Genomic DNA, 24575 nt, shown 5'->3' with positions numbered 1-24575 from the left:
TTTCTATAATATTATGTGTGTGCTCAGACATGTCCAGCTCTTTGCAACCCTATGGATTGTAGCCCACCAGGCTCCTCTTTCCATGGGATTCTCCAGGCACGAATATTGGAGTGGGTTGCCATTTCCTCCTCCAGGGGATTTTATTGACCCAGGGATCAAACCGGGATCTCTGGTGTCTTCTGCATTGGCAGGAGTGAGCCACCTGGTAAGTCCCTTTAATATTGTGCTGGGGGTCAAATGCCCCTCTCCTCTCCCAAATGATTGGTTCTGCTGGCCATAGAAGAGGGGCCTGACCAACTTTTGGGAAGATCTTTCTTCTATTTCATTCCCAGGTATAGAAATCATTTCTAAAGTTGGGGATTATATTCATTTTCTTTGGCTGCTAAAACAAATTACCACAAACTTGGTGGCTTGAAGCAACACAAATTTATTTTCATACAGTTTTAGAGGCTAAGTTCAAAATCCCTTTCCTGGACTGAAATCACCGTGCAGGCAGGGCCATGATCCTTCAAGAGGCTCTTGGGGAGAATCCCTCTCTTGCCTCCTCTAGCGCTGGTGGCACTCTTAGGCTTGTGGCTGTATTACTCGAATCCTTGTCTCCGGTCATACCGCCTCCTCCTCTTCTGTGCTGAATGTCTGTCTCCCTCTAATAAGGACATGTGATTTCATTTAGGGCCCACCTTGACAATCCAGGCTAATCTGCTCTCAAGATCCTTAATTAGTCACATGTGCAAAGCCCATTGTTTGCCACATAAGGTAATGTTCACAAATTTCAGGGATTAGGATATGGATGTCTTTGGGAGTCATTATTCAGTCTGCCACAGGGACTGAGGGGATGCCTTGCACAGATCAGGGTCCCTGAAGAACAGAAATCAGCTTGTTGGCCTTAGCCAGGAGTCAGTTTAGGTGGGGTTGTCTTTTTAGACTAGAAAGATCTGCAATCCAACCTTGAAGCCATTGCTGTCTCACACACCTGAAATCATGAGCCTGAATTGTGTCCCTCACATGTTTCAAATACAGGTTACAGGGGGTGGGGTGGGGTCCATGATACCCCCAAGAAAGCAGTTCTGGTGGTGTCAGGGCCAATCATATGCCATTGGCATGTAAAATTCTTCTCATTTCATTACTGTCTTTTTTTCCTGCTATGAAACTAAGTGTAGATGAATAAATATTCATTATTTTAAAATATTTGCTAACATTTCTTAGGAGCAAGGGACTGTGGAAAGTCACATAGCAGGGTGATTAGACAGCAGCTTCTAAAACAGATTGTCAGGAATCTAATCCTTGCTTCACTCATTACTGGCTATGTGACCCCGCTTCTTCTGTCCCTCTGTTGTCCATTTATAAAATAGTCTCCATATGGTTGTTGGGTTGTTGAGCATTAAACGAGATTTTATATATATATATATATATATATATATATATATATATATATATATGTCAAGTACTCAGAAAATAACTGGTGTTAGATGCTGTCTCTGATAAATGTTAATATTTATTTCAATGGAGAAACGAAAGAAATAAGAATCCCTGTGTGAGGCACAAGGACAGTTGAGGCAAAATATATGCCAAAAGAATTTTAAGTGTAAGAGTTAAGATAATAAGTACTATAAGCAGTCTGAGCTTAGATAATTTTTTTTTGTTTTTTGCTTTGAACTTAAGTGGGTCAAGAGTTACAGAAGAGGGTTTGAAAAGGGTAAATTTTTCTCTTTGGAGGAGAGCTGGTTGGGCAGGTTGTCTGTAGAGCTGGTAGGTAGCTTTAGGATGTAGCACTGGACAGTCAGGGCAGGATGGTAATATGATAAGTACACCAGCCCAGTCAGCTTATGCTAGTCTGTAGAGACATTAAGCCTCAGTTCAAACACTTAGCAATTCAAGCTTAATGACCATCACCAAGGCAGAAAAAGTAGGAAATACCTACAAATGAGACTCGTTTTAAGTATCACGTTAAGGAATGCATGAGAAATCACCCAAATAAAATGCAAAAAGCTTTGTTTTCTACATGACCTATTAATTGGGATACTGGCAAGTATGCGATTCCACACTTCATTCCTTTAAATACTGAGCATATAGTATATAGTGGAGACTATACAAGAAGCTGCTGAGAAAGTTACAAGCATGACAAAGTTCTGCCTAGAGAAAGTTATGGGCCAGTAACAGAGGCAGGTGAAGGGAGAACACCAAATGGGTGGTAAGCACAATCATGGAACTATGAATAGTGCTGAGGGAGCCCTTGGAAAGAAATCTCTAACTCTGCAGAATAGGGAAAAGTGAATATAAAAATCTTTTAATAACAACAGCAAGAAGGAAGAGGTGGGTTCAGTAGAAAATGGTATTTTGGGTTTAGATTGGGTAAAAAAAGGTTGTTCAGGCATTTTGCTGGGCTTTTTGCATTTGGAGAAATCTGGGCTGACAGTCCATCCCCAACGCCCAGTGAATAGCTGCTAGGTAATTACTAGGTGACACACGGGAACAAACGTCTACGATATTAAAAGTGATAAATGGCCCATCAAAAATTACATCCTTATATATAGTACTCAATGCCTAACCCATCGCATTAACAACATCAAAATGATGGGTCCTGGGTCCACCAGGGGCTGGGGGAACATAGGCGAGGACCTAAAGGTCAGCCAGCAGCCATGCTACCCCGAGCTGGACCTGGTCTCCTCTTGGAAACGGTGGGGTTCTCCGAGTCGAGGTGGGGGCTCGGGCAGGGGAAGTTCGGAGCCGCCGGAGCGGCAGAAGCACGTGGGCTTAAGGGGGTGGGAGGACGCAGACGGAGGAGTAACGGGTGGAAGTGTCAAAGAGGAAGGAGTGGAGGGCCGCTGAGGTGACAGGGTGTGGTCTGTGGGGGAGCAGGCGGACCGGGGGAGGAGGGCAGCGAGACCCACCGGGGCTGAGGAGGCAGTGGGGAGCGTGCCTGCGTCGCTCGGTGCGGGGACAGCGAGGAGCGCGCGCGGAGCCGAGGGGCGAGGGGAGTTTCCCGTGCTCGCCAAGTGGAGCCCAGCTCGGAGCTGCGCCAGCGCGATTCAGCCCTGGGCCCGCGGTGCCTGACACCTGCCGAGTCCGAAGAGGGAGTCCGCCCCCGAGTAAGTCTCGTCTTTTCTCTCAATTCTCCTCAGCCGCCTCAGCCTCTTTTATCTGCGGAGCTCGCAGCTCCCGTTGCGGGGTGCCGCGCGAAAAGCGGACCAGAGAGCTCCGCCGGCGTCCAGGGATGCTCCAGCCTCCGAGCGCGCCCCGGCCGGCCCCGGGACCCGGCCGCGAAGCCCCGCCGCCGGGTGGCCCTGCGCAGCGCAGACGGAGGCGGCGGCAGAGTTGTTGGCACGGATGCGACCCGTCTTTTGTGTCCTGCCCGATCCTAGAGCCGGGCCAGGCCGGGGAGGGAGCGGGGGGCGGGGAAGGAGCGGAAGCCACTTTCTGGCTCCTGGCCCCACCTCTTGCCCCCACCCCAAATCCTTCGGGATTTCAGCCTGCCGCGGACTCGGGCGCAAGTGAGTGCCTACGCGCCCTTGCTGGGCCAGTTGGATTCGGGTGGGCAGCGGCCGGACCACCATGCCGCCCCCTCTTTTGGTTTTCTTTTTAGCTACAGCATCTTTAACAGCGGGTGTTGAGAGGGAGGCTGACTGGGTGCTCACGGGTGTCCGGGTGTGGGATCCACCTACCTTCTTGCTTTTCTCGGGTTCTGGAGGGGAAAGGACGGGCCGCTGAAAGCCCCGAAGCTCGAGCGTCCCGCGCTGGCGGGCTCGCGCGCGGCCGGCGAGCGGGCGTTCGCTGGGTGGGTCCCTTGTCTGGCTCATTGTTCGCGGTTACTGTTCTTGGGGCCGGGCTGAGCGACAGACGCCGCTCAAGGGGCCGTACATACAAGTGACGACTTGGAGGAGTGAAGTCAAGGGTGCCTGGAGGAAAGGGCTTACCAGTTTGGAAGCGGACTCCTTGGAGCTGGGAGGGCAACAGTAGTCGTCAGTAAAAGCCGCTGCTGCTGAGTGTGAAACTTAGATCTGACTCTAATTCACGGAGACAGCCTAGCGAATTAAACCTTCAGAAACACAGCGCGATATTTCCCCATTGAATTTGTTTACAGAGTAAGGAAGATGGAGTTTTACGTGTTATTGGCCACTGGCTGCTTTCTGTTGCTAGCACCTGTTTCTCTTCAAAGCTTTTGGGGTGGGGTTTATTTTTTTTTTTTTTTACACTTTCCCCTTTCCCCCTCTTTGGGGGGAATGAATGTGTGTTTATCATTCTGTCTGTGCCTTCAGCTGGTCGAATTGCATGGTTTCGGGGAAAAGAATCCGTTTTTAGGAAAAGTGCAATTTCCACTTTACAAAGGGCCAAGCACTGGTGTAGACATTGCTCCCCGACCCGAGCCGCATGCTAACATTCATGGAGGCAGACATGTGCACCTAGAGTCAAAGGGAACCAGCTATCCCTGATTGGAGATGCCAAAACATAACTAGTGTATGCTCATTTTGTTGAATACTAGGACACTCCCCAGTTCCCTAAATTGCACTGATACCTGTTCGTGATGTCTGTTCCCTAGCCCACTACAAAGGAAGGTGCATTTTCCTGAGAAGGATGTTTCTTCTTTTAGGAAGGTCCATGAATAGTAATCAGAGTAAGCTGATCCAACAAGAGGGAGTTTTAAAAATTATATATATGTATATGTATATATGTGTATATATATGTGTATGTGTATATATATATATATACATTTCTGTAAATCTCAGTAGTTACTAACACACCTAACTGCCCTAGTTATATTTACTTTGACTTGCCTGATGGACTTGCTAACTGCATCAGTCTGTTGAAACCTGGAATTCCAGACCCCAGGAAAAATAATATGAATACCTCTCTCTGACCATAGTCTGATTCCACAGGGGAAACCCTTGCAGTAGAGTGTTACTTAGGGTATTGAAAGCTGTGTGATTTATTCTAAGGAGGGAAGCAAGAGTTAGGTAGAAGAAAATAAAAATGGAAGGCCTGAGTAGGCATCCAAATCATACTCATAGTTCCACAAATATATATGTGGAAAGTATAGTATGTTCTCTCTCTATCTCCTTTATCACTCTTAGTATTTAGATCCTTAATGCTTTTTTATCACAGCTTTTGTGCCTCTTGTTAGTGAGGGATTGGCTTTAAAAAAAAGCTTATATATTTTCAGCCTGTCATTATTTTAGATTTTCAATACCCATAGTGTTCATTGAATACACAGACTTATCTTTTATACAGTTCTATTGTTTGTCTCTGTGCGCACCATGTCCAGCTTAGTATGGGACCACATGAGTGATGAATCAACCAGGTTCTAATGAAGATTAAAATATGAAAGATATCCACAGCTATGTATAAAATGTATACTCATTTAACCACCTTCCCACATGACCAGTTTTAGCTACTTGCTTGTTCATCTTCTAAAGTCTCCAGACTCCAAATTCTTACCCAGATTGATTGCTACACTAAATCTTGATTGTACAAAGAACAGAACTTAATTATTTTGGTCTCATTTATCAGTCAGCAATGTTTAGTGTTGCCAGTTTAATTATATCATTGAAATATGCATGACTTTAAAGTATGTTGAGAAATTGAGAAAGGTCCTTTTAAACTTGTTTCTTCATAAAAAAAAAAAAAAGTCCTTGTGAAGCCATAATTTCACTGCTGTGAGGCCCCCTAGCCATTTGTGTTTATGGAGTTTACTCTTCCACATGAAGAAAGAACCATTGTTTTGTTGTCTAGGAGCTGAAGGAAGATGGAAAGTGAGAAAAGAAAATCAAGCACTTTAGAATGCTATTATTTTCTCTACTTGGGAAAATGTTATTTTAAGTAAATAGTGATTATTTTCTTAAAGATACACTAAAACCTTATTAAAGGATCCTGAGGAAAAGGAATTTTCAGGGTAGAAATGCTGGCTGTTACTAAATACTCATAAAAGATTGGTGCATACAAGCACATGCATTTTTGAACCAATCTTATAAGACATTTTCTTCTTTCAATAATATTTTGAAATCTTATTAAGTCATTGTTATTAAAACATTGAAATCTCATCAAAATCTATATTTAAATATACTGTCTTTTTGCAAGTGCTTTAATTGTAGTAGCCTGTTTGTTGAGATTAAAAAGAACATCATTGATGTCATGGTGTGCTTTGCATTTTAAAATAGTAGCTAATGAATTACAAACATTCATTACCCCACAACCACTTGCTGAAATTTCTCAGGACCCCCAAATAGAGAATTATTTGTGCTATATACTTACTATCATTCAGACCCCTTCTGAGTTCTTGTTGATCCCCTTTTCTTCTTCAAAATTAATTGCCTTTTAAATTAATACCCTGTTGGTTCTGAATCTGTTGTTATTCTTCTGTGTCATAAGTTTATCTGTAAATATCTTCAGCATTGTCTGGTTAGGGAATTTGCTGTTGAAAACCTGGGAATTAAGCTTAACACAGAGAGAGCAGGTTTCACCTCAATAAAATTCATTGAGGAATACTTCTTTGAGCTTTAAAAGTCCAAGCTATGTAGCACAAAATTTACATTTGGGTAATTCAGGTACTAACTTCACATATGGTGAGGCAAACAGTAGAAGTAATAGAGTATCACAATGCCTTTGCTTTGCTGCATTTGAATGGTGACTTTAATTCCATTCATTTTCTTCATACTAAGTAATGAAAACTACCCACTGCTTTCTTATGGTTTTTTCCTTTCTTTTTTGGGGGGCCAGAAGTCATATCAGTGGAAGGGGGAGGGAGTGTTCTATTTATGTAACAATGAAAGTTGTCAGTGCTTATTTGGAAAAGTTTTATTTAAAAAGTTCAGTTTCTTCTGTGAATTTAGTGCTTATTCAGTGTTTACTGGGGAAGATGGTTTGACACTCAATTTTCATAACCAGATGCAACCAGAAACAGATTGGTTAAGTGATTCAAATTAGTGCATTTAAATCTTAAATTGAGTTTTCCTTCCCATAAACTAATATGAATAAAAGTATTCAATTAGGTTTTATTTTTAATAATCAATATTCATTTAGATTCTCTTGAAAATGGAGATGAACAGGATTAACAAAAATGTAAACATTTATGAAATGACAATATAAGGGACTGCAAATTAATGATTGTATATACTTTTAATATGTAGCTTTTCCCCCCTGATAAATTAGTATTTTTAATCTTAGGAGTGATGTGAATTTCTTAACTGATCACATTTTCTCTTTGACCACTAAAAAGCTCAGAGCCAATCAGAGATCTAATTTATTGATCATATAAGGCTCTGTAGAATGCATTTGTGTGTTATCTTTCTGAATGACCTTATCTTGTTTTACTTACATAGTTTCTCTGTCAAAATGTCTTTTTTTTTCATTGTGGAAGGAGACAGACCATCAAAATTAATTTGAATAAGTGTTTAGAAATACAGTTAAATCTGTAAATATCATTAAGGTCTAATATTGCAAATGCTGAGGAAATGTCAGGGAAATGATTTCTGATCTAAAGATACTTATAATATAGCTGGATATAGAAGCCATAAACACATAACAGATTAGCTAATAATGATTCAGTGTATATACACACATCTGTTGCATTAAATTGAAAACCTAGACCTTAACTTTAATGATTCTCAGCTTCCACTTTCTAGAAAACACTATTAATAGTACCAACTGGTAAAGCAAAGTAACCAAATATTTTCATTAGAAAGAATTCCCCTCTGGGTATACTAAACTCCAAATAGTCTGAGGATGTGAGGATGAAAAGAAATGTTGAAAAGTCATTGTGATTCTGTGGGAATGGACTGGAGACTTACAGACATTTCTCCTCTCTTTCTATTCTTTCTCTCTCTCTCTTGCCCAGTCTCCTACTGGCTTTTCTACTTGCTCCCCAGTCAGCCAGTAGCTGGACCTGATTGACAAGTGTGACAATTCCAGTGTCAAGCTAAACCCCACCAGACTCCTCGGCTTATGAAATTTCTTGCTATGTGAATACAATATTTGTTTTAAGAACCATAGGTACTTAAATACAGTAGTTAAGTTTAAGTGCCCACTGGTTGTTTCCCTTTGTACTTGAATCAACAACCATTTTTAGCTTTTAGAACGGACCACCTGCAAAACCGTTCTTTTTCGCTATAGAAAAACTCAGGGAAAGAAAAAAAAAGTAAAACCTGTGGGGGTGAGGGGTGGGGAAGAACCAAATTATTGACCCAGGGTGACATATTTATGGCTAAGACCACAAACTCTGAATTAAACTTCCAAATTTAACCCGCTTCCTCTGGATATAAATCTGATTCTCATCTTCCTCTATCTCCCACATACACACCATTTTTTTTTTCAGACATCTCAATTATAGTTAGTGTTAAAAATAATTTAAAGTCTAAAACACAGATCTGTTGTCTTGAACTGAAGCAAACTATCAGACTATGATAAATACTGATCATTTAAACTTGGCCTTTAAAAAAAGCACATTGGGTACAATAAAATTCATGTAGTACACTTACTGTGCTTCCACTTATGATATAAATAGTGCATAGAGCTTTAAAATTTTCATGAAATTAATGTTTCACTGACATGCAAATTAACTGCTGACATCTAAGGTGTATGCCATGTGATGGTTCCTAATTGGCAAGTGAACCTCAGAGGGTTATTTATAGATTACATTGCAACAAAGTGCTGGAGTAAATTCTCATTGTGCAGTTCAATTCAAATTGATGTTTTAGCTTTGATTCTCTTTACTTTTTTCACATTCTTTTTGATCTCTAAAAACTCTAAGAAATAAGCTTCCTAAGGTGCTAAATATATAATTAATAACATTTGGGCAAAGAATTTGTCTTCAGATTATCCTTAAGAGATTTGGAGACCAGTTAAGTATCCCTCACTGGTTTGTTCAGGCATGAATAACTCTTGGGGCTGTGAATTTGAACTCAAAGATTTGGTAACATTCATTTCCATCCAGAGCGCATAGGATAAATGTTCACATAGAAGAAATCAGGAAGAAACTTGAATATTTATCAAATGAATTAATTTTTTAAGAATAGCTGCCTTTAAAGATTTAAGTGGAAATTCTATTTTATTCTCTAATGGCAATTAAGGTTTCTTTTTTATCTGTACTTTTCATTACATTTTGTGTATGGGGAATGCAGTAAGAGATTTAGAATGTATCTGCAATTCCAATGTTATGTTATTAGGTCAAAATTTGGCTTTTATTTATTCCATGTCTGTGTCTGCCTTAAGGTAGAATGACCAAATAAAAACGAAAAAGTAAATTCTTCATTTATTCTGCATATTTCTGTTCACTATGGATTTTTGTACACAATCCAATAAGGCAAAGTTATATAAGCTATAAATTTCTGCCTACAAAGATAAGTTTGCAATTTATTAACTTTCAGACATCTTCTTCATTCTGTACTCAACCTGGAATGTTCTACTTTTCCCACCCATTTATGAAATGCCTATCTTTTTGTGAAGATTTACTTAGAAGACACTTTCTCTTTGAAGGCATCCCTGTCATTGCATTTGAATTTGGCATTTTGGGGGGCAGGTATGTGTATATGTATGTGTGTGTTTTACAGACTTACTGTAAAGCTGAAAATGTTTAGAAAATTTAAAGAATTTTATTCAAATATAGTATTTATTATGGTTATTCTTATCATTACAATGCTAAAGAGACAAACTAGATATTAGATCTAAGCTATGTGTGAAGGTTAATACTTATCTTTTTTTTTTTTTAACACTTTTGACTAGTAGTTGAAAAATTTGTTTTTAGGCCCATTGCTTGTCATTGCCAAAATCTTCACTAGTCTTGTATGGTGTGGTGTGGTTATGATCAAGGCAACTTGTTTTCTTGCTGATGAAGGCTATCAAGAAATGTATCCCTTAATTACAAACATTTCCTTTCATTAATAAACATTGAATAAGGATTTATTGTGCATCATATATTGACATGGGAAATAAGCATAAAAACAACCAACAAAGAGGTCCTTCCCTGAAAGAATTGAGTCAAATGGAGAATAAAAATATTGAGTTAATATGGTAAAATAAATTCTACTGATCATCAAGGGATATTTGGGGATCTGTGAGGACTGGAGCTATGAGCCAAGTGTGTCTCAATTTGAGTGGAAGGGGAGTGGTCTAGGAAAGTTTAGTAGGGGATTTGAAGCAAAAAGGACAAGTACAACTCTAGCAGGTGAAGAAGCAGTAGATGGGGTCTCTGGCACAGAGCTGCTGGGGAAAAAAACAGTGAGACTTACAAGGAAAACCCAGAATTTCCATTAGACTTAAGACCAGATTAGTAGTCTAGACTATAAATCAAGGTTTGGAGGTTTAACCCTGATTAAATCCAACACTCTTATACTGTATGTCTGCACTCATGCAGCTCAACATATCCAGGTACACAACCATGTTGTCATTTCATATTCATTCATCTTAAATGGATTCTTAAAATTGTCAGATAATCTTACTGAACTAGCCTGCTCCATTTACTCTCCAAGGGGACTATATATCATGTTTCCTCCTGTCTCTTCCGAACTCTCACTACCTCTGTCTATATCCTCACTCTCAGATGAAGGCCCTTCTTCCTATTCACTGATACTGAGCCATCAGAAAAATCTTTCCACAGTCACCCACTACCACATTTATCTACCTAGAAGTATTTGCTTCCACATCATCTACTTACTTGCAGATTTTCTCACATAGCACTGGTGAAATATAAACGGTTACAGTTTAGTGGAATCTGATGTAGAAATATGTAAATGCAATTTATTAGTAAAACTATTCCTTTAGATCTTGAACTTCCATTTTTAGTTGATTAGTATTGGGAAATAATCATAGTTGGAGGCAAAGATTTATGTAAAGTATGTTAGTATAGTGAAAAAAATTAAACAATAGACCAGCTCAAGGATAGGAAAAAAAGCTAATAAAGTACAGTACATTGTTATGATAGAATGTTAAGCATCATTTAAAATTATTTTTTAAAAAGAATGATGTAATGTAAAAAAAAACAAACTAAAACTATTACCTATACATAGTACATGATGCAGTTTTGTTATATGTACATAGAAAGACCAGAAAAATAAATGAATGTTAAAAGGTTCTCAATGTCCAAAAAAACCTTTGAACATTGAGATGAAAATTGTTCTGTATGGCAGATTCCTGGAAAATGCACTCAGCTTGGAAGAGAAAGGTTTTTGACAGGAAGATCCTTCTGACATAGAAAATGTCCACTGAATAAACACAATAGTGAAAGGGTGATTTGGCTGTCATTGAAATATTGGTCCCCATCAGGCATTCCTCTTGCTTGCAACATCCAATCCACCAAGACTGATAGAATTTACTGCTCAAATATATCACACATTTACTTAATTTTCACCATCTCTACTGCTGTCCTTCTATTGTGAGACATCATAATTTTCAGCCTGGGTCACTGCCTTAGCTTTCAGCAGGTTCTTCCCACTCTTGCTGTTGCAGAAATAATGATCTGAGAGGCCGTATTGCATAGTGTTCAAAGCATGGACCCCACTGGTGGGCAGCCCAAGTATGAATCCCAGCACTGCCACTTACTGACTGTGAGACTGGGCCCCGGTACTTGACAGCTCTTTGCTTTCATTTTCCCATCAATAAGATTAAAAGTATTAATGCCTATCTTTTAATGTTATTATGAGTATTAAATAAAAGTCTAGCTTAAAGCAAACACTATTATGTATTTGTCAAGGTCTAAATCAAATTATAACCTTCTTTGTTTAAAATCATCCAAGGACTTCTCATTGCACTTTGAATCAATAATCAAATCCTTATAATCGCCTTCATCAACTTTATTAACTCTTGCTAATTTCTATTTTCTCCTGTTTCTATGAAAACATCAAATCCTATTCTGTCACTGGGCCTTTGCATATTCTATATCCTGTGCCTGGTATACTCACATCTGACTCTTCCCATAGCTGCTTCTTGTCCTATAGGTCTCAGCTTTTGCCACATCCTCTAAGAGTCCTTTCCTGATTTCTGATCATCTAAAGGACACTTCCTATTATTCTTTTTTCACTCTCCACATTTTATTGTTTCCTTAATAGTGAAAGTGTTAGTTGCTCAGTCGTGTCTGACTCTTTGAGACTCCACGAAATGTAGCCTTTTAGGCTCCTCTGTCCATGGAATTCTCCGGGCAAGAATACTGGAGTGGGTTGCCATTTCCTCCTCCAGGGGACCTTCCCAACCCAGGGATCAAACCTGGATCTGATCTTTACGGTCTGAGTCACCTGGGAGGTCTTCTTTAATAGACCTTATCACAATTTAAGCTTTTTGTTTGTTAACCCTCCCCACTCCCCATTTTGCTGCTAGAATTTAACTTCTGTGAAGCAAATATGATATCCATCATGGTTATTTTTGTTTCCCCCAATACGTACCAAAGAGTCTGGCATGTAGTCCTGAATAAATACTGGATGGCTGGCTCGCTGGCTGGCTGGCTGGTTGACTGAGATTTTCACTATTGTCATCTTGGAATTTGCATTTCCAGAAGGGCTAGCTTCATATTCGTAAGGTTTGTATGTCACAAAGGAGATATAGAAGGTCAGGTTGTTAACACTTGTTATTTTAGCTCTGGTTCACAGGGCTTTAACAATACTCGTCAGTACACAAGTGCATTTTGAAAGAGGTAGAGAGTTTGAGAGTGGAGAGAAAGGGCAATAGGTGAATTGGGGGACCTGAGATGTAAAAATGCTTCAGGCTAAATGAAAGCTTCAGTATTGGGGGTATAGGGTGAACTTGGGGTGAGGTGATAGAGTGTTGATAGTTCAAGCATTCAAGAAGTGTCACACCAACCAGCCTTTCACAAAGAACCAGATTAAAAATTCCACATGAAGTAACTTCCATGTAATTTTTACTTCTTAGCTTTAGAAAATGTTGAATAAGGCTCTGTATATACACAAAGCCAAAATAAATGGATGAAAGATTTTTTAAGGTCAAATTAGTTATTTGATGTCATGAAATAAAAACAGAACTGTTTTCTTTCTTTGATTCAGCTGGTTTCTAAAATGGAAGTCAGTCCGACCTGAGTATTATACGTGTGTGTCTGTCTTTGAAACTCTTGTTTTTTCAGACAGAAAAACACTTCATGTGGAAAAGATGTTTTCATGTATTGTTTTGGATCATAAAGTTGTAAAGGCATGGAAAGTTTTGCATCCAGTGACATTCCCTTTCTATTACCAGGAGGTGTCACTACAGCTCACTCAAACTTGCCAGTGCATTCTGTAGGGATAGACTAGTGCTAGCATTTTATCAGAATGCCACCTACAACTTCTTTACTGAGTTGCTTGAAGGAAATTTGATGAAAATAGAATTCTTTCAGATGCCTGTTTCTCCTCCAAATAAATGTTCCTGTCATGAACTAGCTGAAAACTTAAAAGACGTTGTTTAGTACCTTGGAGACAAACATCATTCTTACTTTCTTTGAATGTTGAGTAGGGTGGAGTAGGGGATGTGGCGGGTAGAAAAAAAATAAGAGTGGGATAAAGGAGCAGAGATGAACAGAAACATAAAAACATAAAAAGAAGTGAAAGTGAAGTGTTTTCAGTGATAACACACTACTTAAAGATCCCTGAATACCCAGTTCTCTCACCCATCTGATTCGCATATATTGTGTCTTCCCCAGCCCTCTTCTCTGTCCATATAAGACCATCTTGCTCTGCCAGAACTGTTGTAATTAAATATGTCTATCTGGTATTGAGATATATACTATCCCAATTATTTATACATAAACTTCTATTTTTTCTGATGACTTTATAAAATAGATATTATTACTAAAAATTTTTCAAGTGAAGAAAATGAAAATTGGAAAGGTTGAATGATTTTATCATAGACTCATCAGATTTCAAAAGCATGTCCTTGTTCTTTGTACTATGCCACTGCAGAGCCCCTCCCACTGGAGAATTTCCTAACATTGTTTCACACCTAATCTATTTATATTTCCCTTCTCTGGGTCCCACAACATCTAGTACTTACCTGTTGTGAACACTCATCATGACTGAGCCCTGAGCCTCTATTTATTGTCTCTTGCTTCACCCAATGTCAGAATATTTTAAGGGTGAGTGCAGTGTCTTGTCTTTAGAACAAAACATGAAACCCCTAATATCAATCAACTGGATGGACAAACAAGAGAACAGGTGCCTCAAAAGATTTCCTCCAATGTATATGAGGGTGTCGGAGAAGGCAATGGCAACCCACTCCGGTACTCTTGCCTGGAAAGTCCCATGGACAGAGGAGCCTGGTAACCTGCAGTCTATGGGGTCACTAAGTCGGACACGACTGAGTGACTTCACTTTCACTTTTCACCTTCCTGCATTGGAGAAGGAAATGGCAACCCACTCCAGTGTTCTTGCCTGGAGAATCCCAGGGACCGGGGAGCCTGGTGAGCTGCCGGCTCTGGGGTCGCACAGAGTCGGGCACGACTGAAGCGACTTAGTAGCAGCAGCAGCAGCAGCATATGAGGGTGTGGGTAAGGAAGGTATGGACCATGGTGCTACCAGTCTTGCCCTATTTCTCTTGGCTTCACTTGCTCCACAAGAAAGTGAACAATGAAGTGGAAAGCCCCAGCATCTATGGAGAAGGAAGAACAGAGTTAAGTACCCAAGAAAGAGGGAGTATTCAACACATCCCACACCTTATAGCTCCTCCAGAACTGGAGGGAAAAAGACGGTCATCTGAAGAGCTGTTTCTTGCTGACCTGCAGGTGGCAGCATGGCCCAGCTGTGAGAGACCAGCTCAGTTCTTAGAAACCCCTATGGCTGCTGTGGGACTCAGAACTGTTCTCAGGGCATTAAGTGCCCTGGGAATGATTAATGGTGCTGCCCATTCATTGTACCCTGAGGGTAATTGAGCCTGCAATATTTTGGAGGCTGCAGAGAGACTTCCTGAGCCTCTGTCTATGGTGAGACTGCAACATTTTGGTATTATATCGCTTCAGAGACATCCCAGAAACCTTTGTTGTGTTTATAATGCAGTCATTGGCAGAATGCTTTGAAAGGGGTAAAAAATGCCCACCACCACCATCCCTAAAATATGAGGAAATTGAATAGTCTTTATGTTTTTTTCAAATGTTTGCTTTGCTATGCATTCCGTATTCTTTTTTTCTTCTTTGATTCTGAAATAATATTCCTTTCCACCTGACTTAAAGTAAATCCTCTAGAAGGTAGCTTATGTTAATTGACTGAGTATTTTGAAAGAGTGGAGACAGAGTTGTGTATAATGTCTTTATTTAAATAAGCTCAAAGCCCTTTTATATTGTAGACTGAGATATTTAAAAGTAAGATGATTGGGAACTTCTAAAGTTGCATACAGTTCAAGAGAATGTAAAACATTTCAGAAGGAGAAACTGATGCAAGGGTACAGTGTCCATTTATTCTAAATATACGTGTAATATCAATTATATAAGACAACCAACAGAAGATCTTCAGCTTGTCGGGTTGGGTTTGTGTAACTGCTTCTTTTCATTAGAATTTTTAGTAACTGAGAAAAACGCCAGATGCTAAACCCTGAAAAAAGGTATCTTGAGTAGGAATAAGGTAGATCTTAGCACTGTTGGGGAAAAAAATCACTTAAAGATTCAGAAAAATCTTTCCTCATTCATGCAGTCAAATGGGAAGTCTGGACCTCTACCTTTCTGTACTTTGGATTTAAATAGGCTTGGAGGTTGGTTTTAAGCAGTGCTTTCTAGCTTTTTCAGTGGTTTTTAAAACAATATCATTTTGGTGTTTTTGAGAACTGTTGTTCTTCTCTCAAACCTGTGAGGTTTTACTCCCTAACAGAAAACTCTCTCGTGGTGGAACGTGATGATTTAAAGTTGTGTTCTGTATGAGAAGTTACTTTCTAGATGTTTAGAGAGCCAAAGGTAACTGGTTTTCCATGAACTGACACTTTTTGCTTTAGGAGGCAGTAAATTTGGTCTGTTTAATTTCTTGGACTAGAGAAGAAAATCATAAAGATGATTAGAATGGTCCCTCAAAGTCTATTTTTAGATTAGATTGCAGGTGTTGTACAGACTGCTATTCTATCTGCCTTTGCTTTGTTAAATTTCTCTCAGAGGTTGAACTTGCAACAGCGGTTTGTGTGTGTGTGTGTGTATGTGTGTGTGTGAGATGAAAATCTAGGCTAGGAATTAAAAGTGAGAGTTGCAGGTGGAGAGTTAATTGAGATAAGTCCACAATGGTTTATTCACAGCCTCTGATTTAACTCCAACTTTAACAAGAATATAAGTAAGGAAAAAAGCCCCAGCATACCCTCAAATCCTGCTTGATGATCCACGACTCGTGGAAGGACTTTTTCCAGCCTTGTTGTTGTCGTTCAGTTGCTAAGTCATGTCCAACTCTCTTCGACCTCACGGACTGCACCATGTCAAGCTTCCCTGTCCTCCACCATCTGCTGGAGTTTGCTCAAATTCATGTCCACTGAGTTGGTGATACTATCTAGTCATCTCATCCTCTGCCACCCTCTTCTCCTTTTGCCTTCAGTCTTTCCCATGATCAGTATCTTTTCTAATGAGTTGGCTCTTTGCATCAGGTGGCCAAAGTATCAGCTGCTTTGGGCAACTTATCAAAAATTTCTTAATTTTACTTTTTAATATAAAGATCTCCACTTCCATGCTACCTTTAATTAATATACTGCTGAATATGTAAATATTATATCTTGCTCTAAGTATCATTATGTATACTTTGTATTTTTTCTATTATTTCAAAATAATAATTTTTATCAATTTCTAATTCATATTTCTAAAGGAACAATTTTTAAATATATTGCTGTCATTTCTGAGGCAGGGTAAAGAGGCCTTAGAAAAGGACACAGTTGGTATTATCTTAACTAAAGTGTCCACTGTTCAACTTTTCATTTCAAAGCTTAATTTCCTGACTTCTTTAGCACAATAATATTCTTGAAAATCAGGTATTGTTGAGGAAAAAGGATTTTCTAAATCTTTTAGCTTTTAGGAAATCAAGAACCAAGACTGGTGGAATAGATCAGAGAGTTTTAGAGCATTCTAGGAAATAGAGCAAACTCAAGATGAGACAGAAGAAATGGAAAGCCCACTCTTTTGGCCCTAAAGAATTGTGGCAGGAAAAAGTTATGAAACTAGGGAACCAGAATGATTTATTTAAGATCCTGACTTTGTGTTTTGAGTTCAAGATCAGAAAAAGAACAGAGTTCAGAAAAAATGCTAGGTGTGGTTCCCAGATATTAGGTTTTAGGAGGAAACTGCAAGATTTTAGGAGACCCAGTATGACCTGGACAGCAGTATAGCAATGGTGGTGATAGTCTGCTTGGTTCTTGAACCTCTAAATGGATCTAGAAGACATGTCCTAATGAGGGCATAGGGTAGCCAGTAGATTAGTGGTGATCTGAGGTCTGAAGGAAGAAGCTGCCTGCCATGGATGGAATCTTAAGGATTAGGAGTCATGGTTTGTACATGTGGACACCAATGAAGGGCACCAGCATTTTCTTCCAAAAGACTAGATGGGACAATCAAATTTTAGTGGTTTACCCACACGGCTTATTATTTTAGCAGGTCTGCAATGGCATGCTTACATCATTTGTTTACATTCGGTGTCTATTCATTCTGATAGTTTTTATTGGACTGGCATCCATTTTGTTTGGTTGGTGGCATGCTGTACCCATTGTTAAATATTTTGAATTTACTCCAGGTTATCCACATAGGGTGTAAACTGGTCCTTCCACTCTATATCAGGGACCTGAGAACGTCTGAAGTTCTGGTGTGGATTGGAGCTCCCTTCCATTCACTGTCATAAACCCAGGGTCAATCCCAGAATTATCTTGGGGAAGAAAGGAAGAAAAAGAAACAAAATACTGAACATTTATAGTGAAAAGACTATATCCTCCAGAAAATGACTTTATAAACAGCTCTATTGAGGAATTAATTTTGAATAGAAACAATATTTAAATTTAAGGAGATTGCTTAAGCTTAAACATAATTAAAATATTATGAATTAGTGAGTGTTTGTGGACTAGAGCAACTTAAAGAAGAATCATATGAAAGAAATGAAGTATTCTTTTCACATGTCTGAATAGGATGAGTAAACTTCTACCTACCTCCTATAAACTCTTGCTGAGTCCTCTGTAGTAATAATTGCTTTGGAACTGTGGCTCACGCTGACTTCAGATTCCTTCTGTTTGTACCTCTTGCTTCTCAAATATAGATAAATATATAGGAATTCTTAGGTTGTCCAGTTAGTGTCCTTTAAGTGTCTTACTTACATCATATATCCCCAGCTCTAATCTAAAGTTACGGCCTTCAGCCCCTTTCTCACATCAACCTGAGTGGATCTACGTCAAACCTAGTAATAAATCCATTTATTTCGATTTGTCTCTGAACCTTTATGATATTCTCCTTCCTTTGAAACTGTGGATCCCATTGTAGCTAAGATTATGTTGTTCCCTAAAGATAGTGATCTAAAGATAGTGAAATAAGAGCAAATAATAACACCTAGGATCCTATCTTTTTCATCTTTTTTTAAAAGTCTTTATTACAATATTTTTTCTGTTTTCTGTTTTGGTTTTTTGGCCATGAGGCATGTGGGATCTTCGCTCCCTGACCAGGGATTTAACTTATACCCCCTACATTGGAAGGCAAAGTCTTAACCTTTGGGCCACCAGCAAAGTTCCTCTTTGAAACTCCCACTGCTTGTAAAGGCTACTGCATTGTATAACTCCATGGTGAACCTTTAACATTATGGGTAGACAAAACAGGGACCTGAATTCTCATTCACAATTTGATGAATTTTTTTTCTTTTGTCTGGGGGAGGATGAGATACTTAAATTATTAAGCAAGAGAGCCAGTATTCGAATTTGGATTTTTTTTAATCTAGACCCCCATATTTTAATTCTACTTCATTGGCACCAAAAATTTTATAAACTGTTCGTAGCAAAGGATAACAAAAATATATCGTGACAGGAGAGAGAGCAGTTAAGGTCAGTATGTTTCTGTATCTCTCTGAAACCTGTAATGAAATTTCAGTGGGTACAATATGGAGTCCCTTGTTGGGAAGGAACTTTCTCTAAAATGTTTGCTCTTAGGATTTGAAACAAGAAAAAGAGAGATGTGGAAGAGAACAGCACTACCCCCTTATGTATCTCTCCCTTGTTGGGTTTGACTTTACTCAGCATTTGCAGTGGACAGTTGACTTTTAAGGCCAGCTTCAAGTCCAATTGTTTGTTCATTTGTTCCTTGCTCTTTAATTCTGGCCTTTCCATAAAAATGTTTGAAGTAGCAAATCTGTTAGGATAATTCATTGGGCCTATTGACTAATAAAGAGGTTTGTATTAAGATGGGGAAGAAATTTATGAAAATGGATTGCTTCAGCTGCTTTCATTACCAACCGTGAATCATACCACCTGGAGAACTCTACTATTCCTGTGAATTATAAACAAGATGAAAAGGCAGCCCTCAGAATGGGAGAAAATAATTGCAAATGAAAAAACTGACAAAGGTTTAATCTCCAAGATATACAAGCAGCTCATTCAGCTCAATACCAGAAAAAACAAGCAACCCAGTCAAAAAATGGGTGAAAAACATTTCTCCAAAGAAGACATACAGATGGCCAGCAAAGAGATGTTCAACATTGCTCATTATTAGATAAATGCAAATCAAAACTATAATACAATAAGGTAGACCTCACACCAGTCAGAATGGTCATCATTAAAAAATCTGGAAATGATATATACTGGAGAGGTTGTAGAGAAAAGGGAGCCCTCTTGCATTGTTGATAGAGATGTAAATTGATATAACCACATGAAGAACAGTATGGAGGTTCTTTTAAAAAGTAGGAATAAAACTACCATATGACCCAACAATCTCACTACTGAGCATATACCTTGAGAAAACCGTAATTGAAAAAAACACATGTACCCCAATGTTCATTGCAGCACTGTTTACAATAGCAAGACATGGAAACAATCTAGATGTTTTTCGACAGACAACTGGATAAAGAAGTTGTGGTACCTAAATACAATGGAATATACTCAGCCTTAAAAAGGAATGAATCTGAGTCATTTCTACTAAGGTGGATGAACCTAGAGTCTGTTATACAGGGTGAAGTAAGTCATAAAGAGAAAAACATGTATCATATATTAACACGTATATGTGGAATCTAGAAAAATGGTACCGATGAACCTAATAAACCCATTTGTAGGGCAGTAATAGAGACGCAGACATAAGAGAACAGATTTGTGGACACAAGGGGAAAGTGATAGTGGGACGAATTGAGAGAGTAGCATTGAAACATATACATTACCATATGTAAAATAGAGAGCTAATGGGAAATTGTTGTATAACACAGGGAGTTCACCCTGGTACTCTGTGACACCCTAGAGGGGTGGGATGGGTGGGGTTGAGAGGGAGGTTCAAGAGGGAGGGGACATATGTATACTTATGGCTGATTCATGTTGTTGTATGGCAGAAAAGCAACACAACGTTGTAAAGCAATTATATTCTAATTAAAAATAAAGTTTTAAAAAAATCTATAAAAGAACAATACTTTTTCATCAAGGTGTTTGCTGGGCAGCCTTGGTGGGCAGAGGAGGTTTTGCAGTAAATAAGGCAAAACTTAACACAACTCACAACTCTACGTGAGGAAGACTGCATGTACATGTACCTCACTCAAAACGGCAGAGAATTCCAACATTCCTGCTTTACTCGGAATACATTTTAGAATGAACATTTAAATATCTAGGTAGGTATGTCCAAGTTTCTGTGTGTGTGTGTGGTATTTTAGCAATTCCTTCAAGAAAATTGTGTAGTCCCAGTGTGAAAACCTAACTGAGAAAGAGCTAAAGATATATTTTTCCCATTCTGACTCATGGTCAACTCCACCCCGGTAAAGCACGCCTCAAATAATTCTTTTCCATAAAAACTCACTAATCTGCAAAGGATCCCTCTTATTTTATACCTTATCAGAAACAAGTGTTAAGATTTATTCCAGGGTTTGTGTGTGTGTGTGTGGATGTGAGCTGAGATGCCCAATAATAAAACTAGCTGAATTTAAGGAATTTATCAGCATACTATGCACCTTGCACTGTGCTAGGTTACCTAGTTGCATGCATTATTTTATTTAGTCCTCGTTGTGAAAGTTCATATTGTTAACACTCCTAGGCAGAAGATGAAACTGAGTCTTTGAGAGGTTAAGTAAGTACCATGTCCAACATTCAGATGGTTGGGAGTGGAACTGAGGCCAATTTCAGAGACCACACTCTTCATTATTATGTTCTGCTGCCTCCTGAAGCAAAACAAAATGTTCAGTAAAGATGAAAGTGAGATTCCTCAAGGAAGGAGCACAGAGATGGTTATCTGTGTATTTAAGATGCTGTGGGAGAAGGGAAATGGCAATGTAGTGAGTTAGAGGATCTGAATTTAAATTCAGCTCCTCCACTTCCTCACTATGTGAATATATGAATACTTACTTTGTTGGATTGTTGGGAAGACAAATATGTTTGTGAAAAGTGTTATAAGACTATAAAGGGCAAGGGTACAAAGGACAGTCAACTAACCAAGCAAATTTAAGAGATACTTCTGGGGGAAGTTGGCAGTCCTTTTCTGGCTGTGATATTATATTTTTATAAAATTCAGACATCAATGGGAAACAAAATGTTTACTAAAATATAAAATATGCCTGGAGTAAATTCAAAGTACTACTTTTAATTTATAATTCTTAGCATCTGTTGATGTTAGCTATGTTTAACTATTTTATTCTAATGAGTGGCTAAAATACAGGAAATTAATTTTATACTATTCTAACAAGCTTAAAATCTCTGGAGTAAAGTCATTAAAAATTTCAACCTGGATTTAGAATAAAATTGCCCATTTAATTTCACTATCTCCCCTGTGCTGACATTTTGAAGCTAAGTTAAAAATACGTGGAAATTTTCTAAAACTACCCTGTAAACATGTAAACATATTTTACACATTTATAACTGTAAAAGAGATCAGCTAAAGTTAACTTAGGATGCCACCCCCAGGTTTCCTGGTTTCTGTGCTCAACAAAATAATTGTTGATTGTTTTGAAAAAAGCTATCAGAACAATATGATGAAAATGATTTTTTCTTCCACCAGAACGGCATGGTTTCTTTGAGTGTGTTTAAAGGGACAGAGAGAAAGGAAGGAAGAAATGAGTTGATATGTAAGCTGTAGTCAAGGTAGTCTGTGTCTTCCTAGAACTAAGATGAACCATCTTTCGCCTTGTTTTGTTCATCTGTTTAGCAGAAAGCTTGTGCAATTTGCATTTTAGAATGTTCAGTCCTTTTAATTTACTTGTAAATAATTTGTTTCTACATTATGCTGCTTTGTTTGTAGTGAACAATACTTCCACAAGTGTTTCATGAAGTAAAGTGAACTAACACAGCACTCTCCAAAGAGAATTTCAAGATAAAAACCATTAAGGATGAATGGAGTGCATTTCAGAAATCTCTACCATATGTCTGAATGGGTCTTTGTATCAAGCTTATTTACAAAATTCACAGGCACTAATTTTTCTAAGAAATAGGATGCATTCAAGCCAAAGAAAAAAATAAAAGCACAATAAATGTAAAAGACACATTAATAATCTTTTCTGTGAGCATGAGTTTGATCTACTGGATTGAGTCATATCAGAAGTATTTGCTTAAAAATATAGAAATTATCTGGGCTCCACAGCAGTTTGGCAGTATGAATTCCTGGAGCAGGTAGTTTGGAGGATAAATTACCAATATCACTGCATTTATAAAAAAGGAAATTTTGACCAAACTTTAGGAAATTCCATAATCAAAGAATTTCTAAGAAGTAGAATCTATCTACTGTAGGTATATAAAAGATATCTCAGAGATATTTTCCCCAAAGAGACTGGCCCTCTCATTTTGTTAAAAAACAAAGAATGAGAAAGGGTTATGTAATCAGATACCTGAAGAAGGAAACGAAACGGCAGCTCACTCCAGTATTCTTGACTGGTTAATCTCAGGGACAGAGGAGCCTAGTGGGTTATAGTCCATGGAGTCACAAAAAGTCAGAAACGACTTAGCTACTAAACAGCAGCAGCAATTAGATACCTAAGTATTTTTTTAAAAGTCATTTTCAAAAGGATCATGTGCCCCTGTATCTTCAACATCATGTTCTGGATCTGCTTATTTGAATAGACTATTGAAATGTGTTTGTTTTAAGAGTTATTGCATTAATCTCATTGTTTTGTGTATATTATGAGAATCCTGATTTTCCTATTTGTTCATTTAGGAGACTGTAAATATTGTAAGTTAGTGTCTTGTTTGCATCATTATTTTTGCATAGAACATAATTATTGTAGAAAGAAGAAAATATAGAGTAGATAATACAAAAGAATTTGGTAGTATAGAATCTATCAGTAACAGTAAACATTAGAAGCAAATCTCTGTTTGAGAAGAAAGTGGCATAGCACTTTGGACCATTGGAACTTGATGAAACCTCAATGAAAGAAAAGTCAAATAGTTATAAAAATACAGTCCCCCAGCAATCAAACTGGGGTCTCCTGATTTGCAAGTGGATTCCTTACCAGTTGAGCTATGAGGGAAGCCCTTCTGTCTCTATAGGTGGTCTTTAAAGGTTGTTTGTGAGGGACACTCACTTCAGTTGTTGGCACTGTTTAATTTTGACTGTAGTTCAGAAATGATTTTCTTAAGATATTCATGAACACTAAAGTCAAATTCAGCACAAAATTCAACCCATTGTAGCACTATGACTTCCAACTACAGTATTAGTAGTGACTTGAAACTTCTTCATGTGAGTATAGAAATAAACTCACTTTCAGAAGACAATTCATATGTGTGAGGGTCCATTTTGTATGTGTCCAAGTTCATTAATGAGCCACAGTAAAATACGGGGCGAGATCTTATTGCTTATAATATAATTGAGGACTTGTCTTCACACTACTATATTATTAAGTTAATCATTGTGGAAATGAAGTGAAGTGAAAGTCACTCAGTCATGTCTAACTCTGTGATCCCATGGACTATACAATCCATGGAATTCTCCAGGCCAGAATACTGGAATGGGTAGCCTTTCCCTTCTCTAGAGGATCTTCCCAACCCAGGGATCGAACCCAGGTCTCCCGTACTGCAGGTGGATTCTTTACCAGCTGAGCCACAAGGGAGGCCCCTTGTGGAAATGGTGACTATTTAATAATGACCATTCTAAGTCATCTAGTCTGTTAAGGTATGGATGGAATTGATAGATTTGACCACTTATTTTATACTAGGAAAATTTGCCTAGCACATTTGTTTGTTCTTTCCCCCCCATTTTGGTTCCCCTGAATATCATCCAATAGGCAGTTGATACTGGAGGGAGTTTCTTCAGAGTAGGAATACTATAATAATACAATATAAAATCTAAGAACAGTGGAGAAGGAATTCCCTGATCGTCCAGTAAGGTTAGGTGCTTTCACTGCTGAGGGACCACGATATGATCCCAGGTTAGAGATGTGGGATCCTTTAAGCTTCCTGGTGTAGCCAAAAGGAAAAAAAAGAAAGTTTAGAGATCATCTTAAAGGAAATCCCAAATCTCTCACCTATCAGCTTTATGACCTAGGTCAATTATATAATTTCTCTAATAAATGGTGTATAAA

General features: G+C 38.5%; 1 protein-coding gene across 1 annotated transcript in view; it reads left to right on the top strand.

Moving 5' to 3' along the window:
- The first annotated feature begins 2574 nt into the window (after window positions 1-2574).
- LOC145513846 (uncharacterized) overlaps window positions 2575-24575 on the top strand; it is a 449854-nt gene continuing 427853 nt past the window's right edge. The window contains exons 1-2 of the mRNA XM_081510793.1: window positions 2575-2748; window positions 2807-3089. Coding sequence (XP_081366919.1) covers window positions 2575-2748; window positions 2807-3089 — 457 coding nt within the window. The remainder of the gene's footprint in view (window positions 2749-2806; window positions 3090-24575) is intronic.

The sequence above is a fragment of the Giraffa tippelskirchi genome, chromosome 7 (assembly GCF_054371585.1).
Source record: "Giraffa tippelskirchi isolate mGirTip1 chromosome 7, T2T-mGirTip1v1.2.pri, whole genome shotgun sequence".
NCBI lineage: Eukaryota > Metazoa > Chordata > Mammalia > Artiodactyla > Giraffidae > Giraffa > Giraffa tippelskirchi.
This window is presented reverse-complemented; position numbering and strand designations above follow the sequence as displayed.